Source organism: Pteropus vampyrus, unplaced genomic scaffold (assembly GCF_000151845.1).
Source record: "Pteropus vampyrus isolate Shadow unplaced genomic scaffold, Pvam_2.0 Scaffold484, whole genome shotgun sequence".
Lineage (NCBI taxonomy): Eukaryota > Metazoa > Chordata > Mammalia > Chiroptera > Pteropodidae > Pteropus > Pteropus vampyrus.
The window spans coordinates 280431-291249 of record NW_011889265.1 but is presented as its reverse complement, the minus strand read 5'-3'; the positions used below and the strand labels follow the sequence as shown (position 1 = coordinate 291249).

At 61.2% G+C, this 10819-nt stretch overlaps 1 protein-coding gene across 2 annotated transcripts in view; it reads left to right on the top strand.

Moving 5' to 3' along the window:
• The first annotated feature begins 2913 nt into the window (after window positions 1–2913).
• Window positions 2914–10819, top strand: part of SPSB1 (splA/ryanodine receptor domain and SOCS box containing 1) — an 11166-nt gene continuing 3260 nt past the window's right edge. Inside the window, exons 1-2 of one of the 2 annotated variants that reach the window (XM_023524645.1) lie at window positions 2914–3755; window positions 10747–10815. In XM_023524645.1, coding sequence (XP_023380413.1) covers window positions 3062–3755; window positions 10747–10815 — 763 coding nt within the window. In that variant the 5' untranslated portion in view covers window positions 2914–3061. The remainder of the gene's footprint in view (window positions 3756–10746; window positions 10816–10819) is intronic. The other variant, XM_023524646.1, reaches the window with a different exon arrangement.

Here is a 10819-nt window from a genome sequence, read left to right as displayed (position 1 = left end):
GGTCCCCGGCACGCGGGCCCGGTGGGGTGGGAGCTCAGCACGAGGGCCGTTTACGTGGGCTTGCTTGACAACCAGGCCCAGAGGCAGTGGTTTCATTGTCTCTTCCGATTGCTCATTCTGGGGCTGGATGGGCCTCGCTGCCACGGGGTCCCCTTCCCTCACCCGTCGTACGTCTTCCTGCTGCAGACATCAGAGCACACCGTCTTGTGCTGCAGAGACGAAGTGCCGGGAGCACCGTCAGTCTAGCTCAGGTTGGCCGACTGTGAACTGGCCTGTTCTTGTAAATAAAGTTTTATTGGCACTCAGCCATGCTCATTTATTTATGCGCTGCCTGTGTCTGCTTTTGAGCCAAAAGGCAGAGTCACTGTTACCATCTGGCCTGTACAGAAAAAGTTCGCTGCTCCCTCCCCAGCTCAAGTAGGGTGTGTGTGTGTGCGTGTGCGTGTGTGTGGGGTGTGTGCATGCGTGTGTGCGTGTGTGCATGCGTGCGTGCGCGCGCGTGCGTGTGTGTGCGCGTGCATGTGTGTGCGCGTGGGTGTGTGTGCGCGTGGGTGTGTGTGCGCGTGGGTGTGTGTGCGCGTGGGTGTGTGTGCACATGCATGTGTGCGCATGTGCACGCGCGCGCCCAGTACACTGGCCTGAGAGCTCCCGCCCTCTCTCCCTTCTCCCCCACCCCTTCCTCCTCCTCCACCTCCGTGATGATACAGCCGACAAAGGGGCAGTGGCGCTTTGCTCCAAGAAGCAGTGACATGAACTCTCTCAGGAAGTGAATTTTCTCACCCTCCCAGACAGCTGACCTGTGTCCCCACTGGGACCTGCTCAAAGAAGTCGCTGGGCACCAGCCGAGGCGGGTGGCCAGACAGACGGGTCCGGGTGCTTCTGACTTTGAGACCTGCCTTGGACCAGCCTTCCCCCGGCTCAGAAATCTGCCCGAATGGAAGTTGGGGAGGCAGAAATGGGAGGCCACAGAGGACTGGCCAGTTCCGTCGTTGCCAGGACCACAAGGCTCTCCCCACCCCGCACGGCCCGGCAACCAGGCCCTGAGTCATGGGGTACCCCTCAGCAGGGCCGTGGGGGAGGCCCGGGGGCATCAGTGGCTCTCATGAGTCGATGGGATTGTCCTGGGCGATCCAGGCTGTGAGGTCTGATACCCACAGATCTTTCCTGGACCAGAGTGGGTCCCTGATGCAAGGGGACGCATTGGCTCTGTCCCAGCCTTGCAAATGTTTGACACAAGGGGTCCCAGCCCATCTTGGAAGGAATGACTGTGCCTCAGAGAGTGAGGGTGACAAACGTGACCTGGCTGCTGAGATAAGGGGGTCTAGGGCCAAGTGGGTCACAGGGGAACATTCGTTCTGCCCAGAGCCAGCCTCCAGGGGGCCTGAAGACATTGTCTCGTGGGGTCTCTTCCCAGGAGAGGGAGGAGAGGGAGGCAGCTCCAGGTCAGCTGGGAGACCCGAGAGAGCCACAGCCCTCTGCACATCCCTCCCTCTTGCCGGCCCTGGGCCCCCACGGGAGGACAGCTTTCCCTGTGGCTGTCCCTGCCCTCATCCCCCAGCAGGCACTCTGCCCTCGCTTCCTCAGTGGGAAATGGATATGCCAATTCCGGGGGGCGGGGAGGCGGGGAGGACCCGCTGTACCTCTTCATCTTGAGCACCTCAGTGCTCCTTAGAGCAGGTGACCTGCGAGATACTCCCAGCAGCCAGGCTCTGACGGCCTCTGGCCCAGGCCCCTCTGCAGACTCTTACTTAGACCTCTTTAGCCAGGGGCCGGCCTTCCGCCTTGTCTGGACGGTCCGAGGACCCCATTCCCACTCCGGGGAGCCAGGAGTCCCTTCTGCAGGCCAGCGAGCAAGGCTGGGGACGTCAAGGCGGCCTGTCGTTTCCCCTTGTCCAAGGTGGGCACCGAGGACAGAAATGGCAGGGGTGGTCTGAGCCCTGTCAGCCCCCTCTCCGGCCCCCTCCTCCCTAGATGCAGCCCTCCAGTACTGCCTTGGGGAGGACAGCATGGGTACAGGGAGCCCTCTTTACCCCGTGGCCCCATCCCCACTTCCAGGAGCCGAGAGACAGTGAAGCCAGCGCGGGGGGCGGGGTGTCTCGGAGTCAGACTTCCTCCCCAGGTGGGCTGCTGGTTCGCGAGGAGCTGAACGTTGGCTTCCGGTTGAAGGAAAAAGAGGTGGCCGTCCAAGTGTTGGTCCAGACTTACCTGGGGATGGAGGTGATTGTCTCCGTGCCCACCCGAGTCGAGGCCAGCCCAGCGGTCTTGAGGAGAGTGTCGCCGGCCGCACCCGTACAGGCAGATGTGGGGCGTGGGGCGTGGGACCTGCTGGGGAGGGTGCTGCCCTCTCAGGGGTGACTGAGCCAGGGCCCCCTGTGGCCTTCCGGCCGAGCGCGCTCCCAGACCTCGAGTGAAGCTCGCGGCTGGAGTGGCCAGTTGGAGGCGGCTGTGCTGGGAGACGGGGGAGGAGCTGGGAGTGGGCAGCTCGAACAGCTCTGCTGCCTGTCGGGGCTTCACCTTCCCTCCAAGCAGGGGCCGCGGGAAGTCAGCTCCCCCTGGCTTTGACCAGGAAGATGCCCCCTGCATGGGCCAATTTCAGGATCCGTGCCAACTTGGCTCCCGCACCCGACCCAGTGGAGCTTCACGCCCGGCCCCGAAGTCCACCTCTCCCTGCAGACTGCCGGGCGGGCGGCCTCTCCCTTATGACAGCGTGGCCTTGGAGACAGAGCAGGGCTTCCTTCTGTGCCAAGGCTCTGGCCTCCCCCGTGGCAGGTGTGATGGGAGCGCAGAGGCCAGGCTGCTGGGATGCGTCTGTGGTCAGCCTGTTCCAGCAAACCTCGTGTTCCTCATGAGCGCCCTCCCCGTCTCCCCGCACCCCTGCTCACCCGGCCTCCTGTTTTTCTTTCCATCCATCAGGCAGCTCTGACCGCTTCGCCACGCGCAGAGGCCACCTAGCAACCTTCCTTCCAGTCCTGCCTGGGCCCGATCGGAAGACTGGAGAAGAGGCCCCGCGATTGATGCCTTTGCCTTGGGAGTCGGTGACACGGTGAAACGGAAGGTGAACATGGGTCAGAAGGTCACCGGAGGGATCAAGACGGTGGACATGCGGGACCCCACGTACCGGCCCTTGAAGCAGGAGCTCCAGGGCCTGGACTACTGCAAGCCCACCCGCCTGGACCTGCTGCTGGACATGCCCCCCGTGTCCTACGACGTCCAGCTGCTCCACTCCTGGAACAACAATGACCGCTCGCTCAACGTCTTCGTGAAGGAGGACGACAAGCTGATCTTTCACCGGCATCCGGTGGCCCAGAGCACGGACGCCATCAGGGGCAAGGTCGGGTACACGCGGGGGCTGCACGTGTGGCAGATCACGTGGGCCATGCGGCAGCGGGGCACGCACGCCGTGGTGGGGGTGGCGACGGCCGACGCCCCGCTGCACTCCGTTGGGTACACGACCCTCGTGGGGAACAACCACGAGTCCTGGGGCTGGGACTTGGGGCGCAACCGGCTCTACCACGACGGCAAAAACCAGCCGAGCAAAACGTACCCGGCTTTTCTGGAGCCGGATGAGACGTTCATTGTCCCCGACTCCTTCCTGGTGGCCCTGGACATGGACGATGGGACCCTGAGCTTCATCGTGGACGGACAGTACATGGGAGTGGCTTTTCGGGGACTCAAGGGCAAAAAACTGTATCCTGTCGTGAGCGCCGTCTGGGGCCACTGCGAGATCCGCATGCGCTACCTGAACGGGCTCGACCGTAAGTGTCCTCTGCGCGGTCCAAGGTGGCACTGTCCCCAGGCTCCCTGTGTCCCTGGGGTCCTGGCTGGGCCCGGCCAGAAGTTCACGCAGTCGTTGGAATTAAAATGTCTCTGAGTAGACAGCCCAGCATATTCGGATCCTCGGTGGGGACGCTGGCCTGCCTCTGGCTAATTGAATTCCAGCTGGAGTCTGGGAGCACCGCACAGTGAATGATCGAGGGATAGGTGGATGGATGGAGAGATGGGTGTCGGGAGGGTAGGTGGTGAATGAATGAATGAACAAATGAATGAACCGAGGCATGGGCTTTGAGTAGATGTGCTTTGTTTCTGGTTGACCTGCCTTTAGCTTTGCTCTGCAGTTGACCAAATCCTAGCACAGTAGCCGGCGTGTCGTTGAGCTGGGGTTGGCGGCTTTGGGGGTGCTGGGTCTTCCCGCATAACCGAAAGCCAGCGCCCTCCTTCAGTCATTAGACTGGCATACGGTTTCTCTCTTGGTGCCGGAGGCTTCTGAGTGGGCTCCTCTGGGACACGGTTCCCTGAAAGGGGCTTGTCAGTCATGGTGTCAGGAGGCCTTGAGAGAGAAGCAGACTGGGTCAGCAGCAGTTGCCACCTGTCCCAGGGTGAAAGGAGTGGCCTCTCTCAGCCCGTGTGTGGACATAAGGTTCCTGGGACGGCACCATCTGTGTGTGGGCACGGGAGGGCTTTACGGCTGGCTGGCTGGGAGCCCATGTTGGCGGGACGTCCTGGCACTCTGCGACTGTCCACCCCATGTCTGGCCCTCACTCTTTCATGGGTTCTTTCCACCATCTGCAAATTCCACCTTGAAAAGGTGCTGGGCCAGAAGGGTTCACCCACCGATATGCTGACCACCTTTGTGGGGCAGCTTTGGCCTGGCACCCCGAGATCTAACCCTCCCCGCCAAAGGCCAGCCTGTGGGTGAGGCCCCTGCCGGGGTTCAGTAGCACAGATGCTCAGCCCAGATCTTGCAGTCTCCAGGCCTTCAGAGTCAAGGGGAGCAGGGAACGGGCATGGCGGTGGGTTGTCGAGAACCGACCCATGAGCCGGACCCTGGACGGAGCCTGGGAATGCCCATGACCTGAGCCCACCTCCGGCACTCAGTGAATGATGAGGGTCCCCTCCCTCCCCATCAGACATCGCTTCTCGCCTTCCCCAGGCCTGGTCAGACACGGGTGGGCCCCGCTCTGCATGGCACTGGCTTTAGGGGAACCCGATGGGAGGAACGTGAGGGCGGTCAGCACCCTCAGCGTTCCGCACATGCAGAGGGCAGAGGAGACGCCACGTGTTAGAGCCGCCAGCCTCAGCCTGCTTACTGACACCTGGGTTCTACGTGAAGAGAGCATCTCACGTCCCGGACAGATCACTCTGGCTGCTGTATGGAAATGGACAGTTGGGGAAGAGTGGCCACCGGGAGGCCAGGGAGGAGCTGTGACAGCTGTCCAGCGGAGAGATGATGGGGGCTCGGGCCAGGGTGGGGAAGTCAAATGTGAGATGCTCACTGAGCACTTCCTGGTGACTCTGCAAGTCTAGAGAGAGACAGGGTCTGGGACAGTGGTCAGTGGGGACGTCACCCAGGGCTGGACGGTGTTTAGAGTCGTGTCCTCTGGATGAGATCACCTGGGGACTGAGGCCGAGCCCCGGGGTGCGTCAGTGCCTAGAGGCCAGGTGGATGAGAAGGAGAGGAGGCAGAGTGGCCGCGAGGCTGGAGGGGACAGTGACGTCCTGCACACTAGGCCAAGAAAGGACTTCGAGAAGGACAGAGGGATACCAGGTCGAGTATGCTGATGGCCGAGAATAGTCCATCAGCTCTGGCAACCAGGCGATCACTGGTGACCTTGGCGAGTTGTCTGGGTGGGGCGCTGGTTTAGAGAGGGTGTTCGCTTCCCGGGGTGGCTGGAACAAATGACCACTAGCTGAGTGGCTTAAAATGGCAGAAATGTGTTCTCTCTCGGTTCTGGAGGCCAGAAGCCTGGCATCGAGGTTCTGGCCGGGGCGGTTCCGTCTGAGGGCTCCGGGGAGGATCCGCCCCGCGCTGCCTCCTGGCTCCTGCTGGTCGCCGGCGGTCCTTGGCTCGTAGACATTCTCGGCCTCCACCGTCACGTGGGCTTCTCTGTGCCTCTCCTCTTCTTACAAGGACACCAGCCGTTGGCTTCAGGGCCACCCTACTCTGAGATCTCATCTCAACTAATTACATCTGTAGCCCTATTGGAAATAGGGTCCCATTCTGAGGTTCCAGAGGGTCCTCAATTGGGGGTGGGGAGGGGCACCATTGTACCCTCCATAGATGTAGAGACAGTGACTATAGACCATTCCCACAAGACCTGCCGCTCCTCATGACAATGCTTAGGGGAGAGACAAATCTGCCCCGTGGCTCAGAAGGTGGGGTGCCTGCCAGGTGAGGTCAAAGGGGGCCTAAGTCCTCTGCTTAGGAGGGTTTGCTTTACCTTCCAAGGCAGCTTGGAAAGAGGAATGTCACAGCGAGACCAGGTGTGGGGTCCACCCAGGGAGCAGGCAGGACAGGCGGGAACTCTGTCCAGGCCGAGCTAGATACGCCTTGTCCGTGTCAGGCCTGGACCGGGCTCTGCTTTCACAATCTTGGAGGTGGTTCTGATCCGTGACTGCTCCCGGGGACATCTGGGAAGCCGACCGCACCCTTCTTCCCCACCCCGCCCAACCCTGGCCACCAGGTCCTGATCTCAATAGGGAACCACTGTCAGCCAAGGTCACCCAGCCTGGGCACCCTCTCTGGGTGCTGAGCGGGCACTGTTCTCCCCGCCCACCTTCCCCTGCACACCAGGCCGACCCTCCCCATCAGAGTCCCTTCCCTGTATGGGGCCAAAGGCCGGGAGTTGTCAGCGTGTCCCTGTGTGACCTCCCCACATCCGACCAGCTATGACCACAGGCTCCTCCTCCGGCCTTGAGACCTGGGGCTAAGGCTGCAACCCAAGGGGCTGCTGTGTCACCCGGATGTTTCCTGGGTTACAGGGATGGAATGGCCATCGCAGTGGGGAGAAGGTGCCCAGCTTGTGCCCCGGGCCTGCCTGCCGCTCTCCCCAGAGATGCAGAAGAAAGAGGCCTATTTTCAGGCAGCAGACGGGCCATCACCCAAGGGAGAGTCTGTGACCCTGGGCCCTCTCAGCCCTCACCGGGAGCAGGCATCTCCACTAAGAAAGCATTTTCCCTGCCATCTGGAATTTTCAAATTCTCCCTTTTATGGCTCCCAGATAAGTTTGGTGCAGTTGTCATGATTGTGAGTTCAAGAAAGGCTCCGTCAGTTCTTTTCCTCAGGAGCCTTTCGACTTGGTGACCTCCTCCTGTGTCCGTCCAGGGTGCCTCACCCGATGATGGCCCCTCCCTGCACCTCCATTTCAGCTGGGCTCTGGGGCAGAGAGACCACTTGAGGGGAAGGGGTTGTTCCAGACCCCATGCCCCCCAAAAGGCTAGTCATACAGGGACAACAAACTCTCAAGAGTTGGGGGGACAGGGGACCAAGGGTGCCTACGTTACCCAGCCAGGTGTTAGGTGTCCCTCCCTGGATGGCAAAGGGAGGGACAAGGGGTTGGAGTTTTGCCGCTTTTTCGTAAGAACCGCTTAGCGTAACGGGAACTGCACACGAATCCCAGGGTGGCCGTCACCACACAACCCTCCAGAGTCCGTTCACGGAGCACGGGCACCGCCAGCTGCTTGCAGAGTCAGCACGAGGCCCGTCACAGGAGTGGCGCCGGCGGGGGGGAGGGGGGGTACGTCGCCGAATCCGCAGCACTTCCTGCCGTGAGACACTGTCCTCGACTCACGGACCCGACGTTTCTTCTTCATTCAGCTCACGGACTGGACACGGCGCCGGGCTCTGGGGCCTGAGTCATGCTGTAGTCTCGCAGAGAGCTCCACGAGCCACGGGCCGGGGTGCTGGCGCGTGCCTGTTCGAATAGGCCAGGCGATCGTTCCTTCTAGAAAAGCTGGAGTTGGCGCACGGACTCGACCAGTTCCTCAACTTTCCGCTCCCATAAATAGCACCTGATTCACTTCCTGATTCCTGCTGTGCACGCTGGCTCCACCCCCCTCTCATTCATATAAACTCCGCAAACGAGCGAGGGGGCCCCTCAGCTTCCTGGAGATGGCAGAGCGCGGGAGTCATCGACAAGCCCTGCTTTCTCTGTCTGGGAACCTCCTCCGTGGAATTTCAGGGGGCACCTCGCTTGGCGGATGGAATGGGATGCAGAGCCTGCAGCCCTCGATCAGAAGTACTGAGGTGGGGAGAGGCCTCCTTGGGTCCTGTGAGTGACCAACGGAAACCCGTGGGCCAGACGTTTTCCATGGCACGGCGCCCGCGTCCGTCCGTGCCAGGCGCATGCGGCCTGCCGAGCCTTTGACGCGCAGTCAGACCACGGCCCGTGCATCATCATTTGGCTCCTACGAGATCGGCGGGAGGGAACCTGTTTGTGTACTCGAAGCCCCCCGGGAATAGGCCCCTACATGGGATGTCTGGGGGACTGGTCGTATTTTCGGCTCGTCACGCGTCACCGCAGCTGTCAGCTGCCACTCCTGCAGCCCTTCTTGGAAGGTCTCACGTGTCCTAAAGACATGTCCCTTCTGGCTGCATGAGCTGTCCCTAACTGGGTTATTCAGTGTGGTCCAAAGACGGTCAGGCAGAGGCGGCTCCGCCACGCCACATGGCTGCTCTCAGCGGGGGTGGCAGGGGTGGCCCCTTTGGGTCAACCGCAGAGGGCTACCGGAGCTTCCTCTTGTGTTGGCGTAGAAAGAGCCGGACCTTGGGATTGAACGGACCCGGGCGTATATCCACGGCCTAGCCCCTCGGCTCTCAGACCTCGGACCCCAGCTCCCACCTCCCCGAGCCCGTTTCCCCATCTGCAGGTTGGGGGCCACAGTCCCCACCAGGCACAGGACAGGTGCTCCACCAGCCGCAGCTGCTAGTGGGGCTGTGACTTAAGCACCGAAACGGGGGAGCCGGACCTTGGCTGTTTAGAAAAGTTTCTTCAGGAGGGCATCCGTGAGCTGACCCGAAACCCGTCAGGCCTAGAGGGCCTGACGGCAGCTCCCTCTCAGCCCACCCTCTGCAGTCCGGCCGGGTGCTCTGGATGCTTCCTCAGAGCCTTCAGCCTCCAGGGGAAGCCCCCTCCGCCTCCCAGGGAGGGCTGAGCCACATCCTCGAGGGAGGAGGGGCTGTGGGAATGGAAGAGAGTCCCTGAGTGGAGGAGAGGAAGCAGGGTGACCCCTTCCCCCCTCACCCCAGTCCCACAGAAGGGCCATCGCCTTCAGGATCTCAGCTGGACGGGACTTTGGGGTGTATCTGGTCTGACTTCTCACCTTACAGGTGGGGAAACTGAGGCCCAGGCAGATCTGTGCAGGGCATAAGTGAGGAGCCGGACCTGGCGTCACCCCAGGTGGACGCTTCCTGGCGGGGGAGACCCCGGCCCGGCGGGCAGGCAGGGGGAGACACGCGCCCGGTACCAGAACTTTCCGCGGAAGGCGCTGTCCTCTTCCGTCCCTGCCGTGACGGGAGCAGTCGGTCGTTTGCGTTCTTTTAAAGTCTGAAATTTCGCTACTCAGCGCGCTGTCAAGCCTGAGATCTGTCCTTTAAAAAAAGTAACAGGTTTGTCAAGATAGACTCCACATGCCACACGACTCGAGATTTAGTGTCCAATTCAGTGGCCTCTGCTGTAGCCACAGTCATGCGGCCATCACGACGAGCGAGTCAGAAGGAAAGCCACACTTCCGCACGCCCCCCCGCACCCCACACTTCCGCACGCCCCCCCGCACCCCACACTTCCGCACGCCCCCCCGCACCCCACACTTCCGCACGCCCCCCGGCACCCCCCGCGGTAGGATTTGGTCTTCGACGATTGAGTTTTTTAATGTTATTTTTAGTATTCTGAGACACAGTCAGTAGTATTGGTGGAATGGGGTCTCAAGGGAAATGCTGGGATTCTTCTTAGTTTTGGGGTCTGACCTTTGTTTCGCTCACAAAAGGCTTTCGGAGTCAAAGGGAGACCGTGGGCGAAGCCACAGATCCGCTCATGTCAGCTCCTTCCGTGTCCGGAACAGCGCGGGGTGACCCTGAGCGGCCGTAGGTGTGCTCATCTGTACCTGGTTTTAGGGAAGGGAGCAGGGAGACGTCTGCCCCGGGAGGCAGGGTGAGCCGGGCGAGCCGGGCCTCCGGGCCGCGGAGGGAAAGACATCGAGACTCTTAGAACTGAGAGTTTATCTGAGATGCAGCTGCACTGAGCAGGGAGACGGGCCCAGGACGTCCGCGGACACAAAGACACAGGCGCCCCGCAGGCTGCAGCTGGAAGCCTCTCTCAAACCAGGTGCTGAGTCACCTCCGCCGTGAGCTGGGCCCAGACTGCTTAGACCCGGATCCCAGCCCGCAACCCTGCACGTCAGGCGCCCCCTCCGCACCCCCCCCACTATAAAATAAAGATGAGAAGAGAACCCGCACGCAGTTGAGTTAGCACCGAATGATCTTTCTGGAACCTTGCGTGGGGTCTGGCTCAGGGTGCCTGCTGGGGCAAGCTGGCTCTGTGGTGCCCCAGGCAACACTCGCTGAAGGCTGCAGCTCGTCCGGCGGGTAAGAGCAAGGACAGCCTGGGTTGAAATCCTAGCTTCATCTCTCCCCAGCAGTGCGACCCTGGGTCCCTGGGAGTTATTTGGACTCTCCATCCCTCAGTAGAACGGGGATGATGACGGTGGTCTCTGCCTGTGACTATGAAACCTCGGTCCACCTCGAGGATTAAGTGCACTAGCGTTGGTAGAGAGCTCATGAAGGTGCCTGGCCCAGAGTGGATTCTCTGTGTCAGCTCTTCATAATTCATTTAAAATGCATAAAGATTGAATTCTTGACGACCTGCGTTTGAAAACCAGTATTAATGACGCCTTTGCCGCTGTTAGGACTGTTTGCTGTGGAACCATCCGGAGCCGTGCTAACCTGGTTCTCTCTCTCTCTCTCGTCCCCAGCTGAGCCCCTGCCGCTCATGGACCTCTGCCGCCGCTCCGTGCGCCTGGCCCTGGGAAAGGAGCGGCTGGGTGA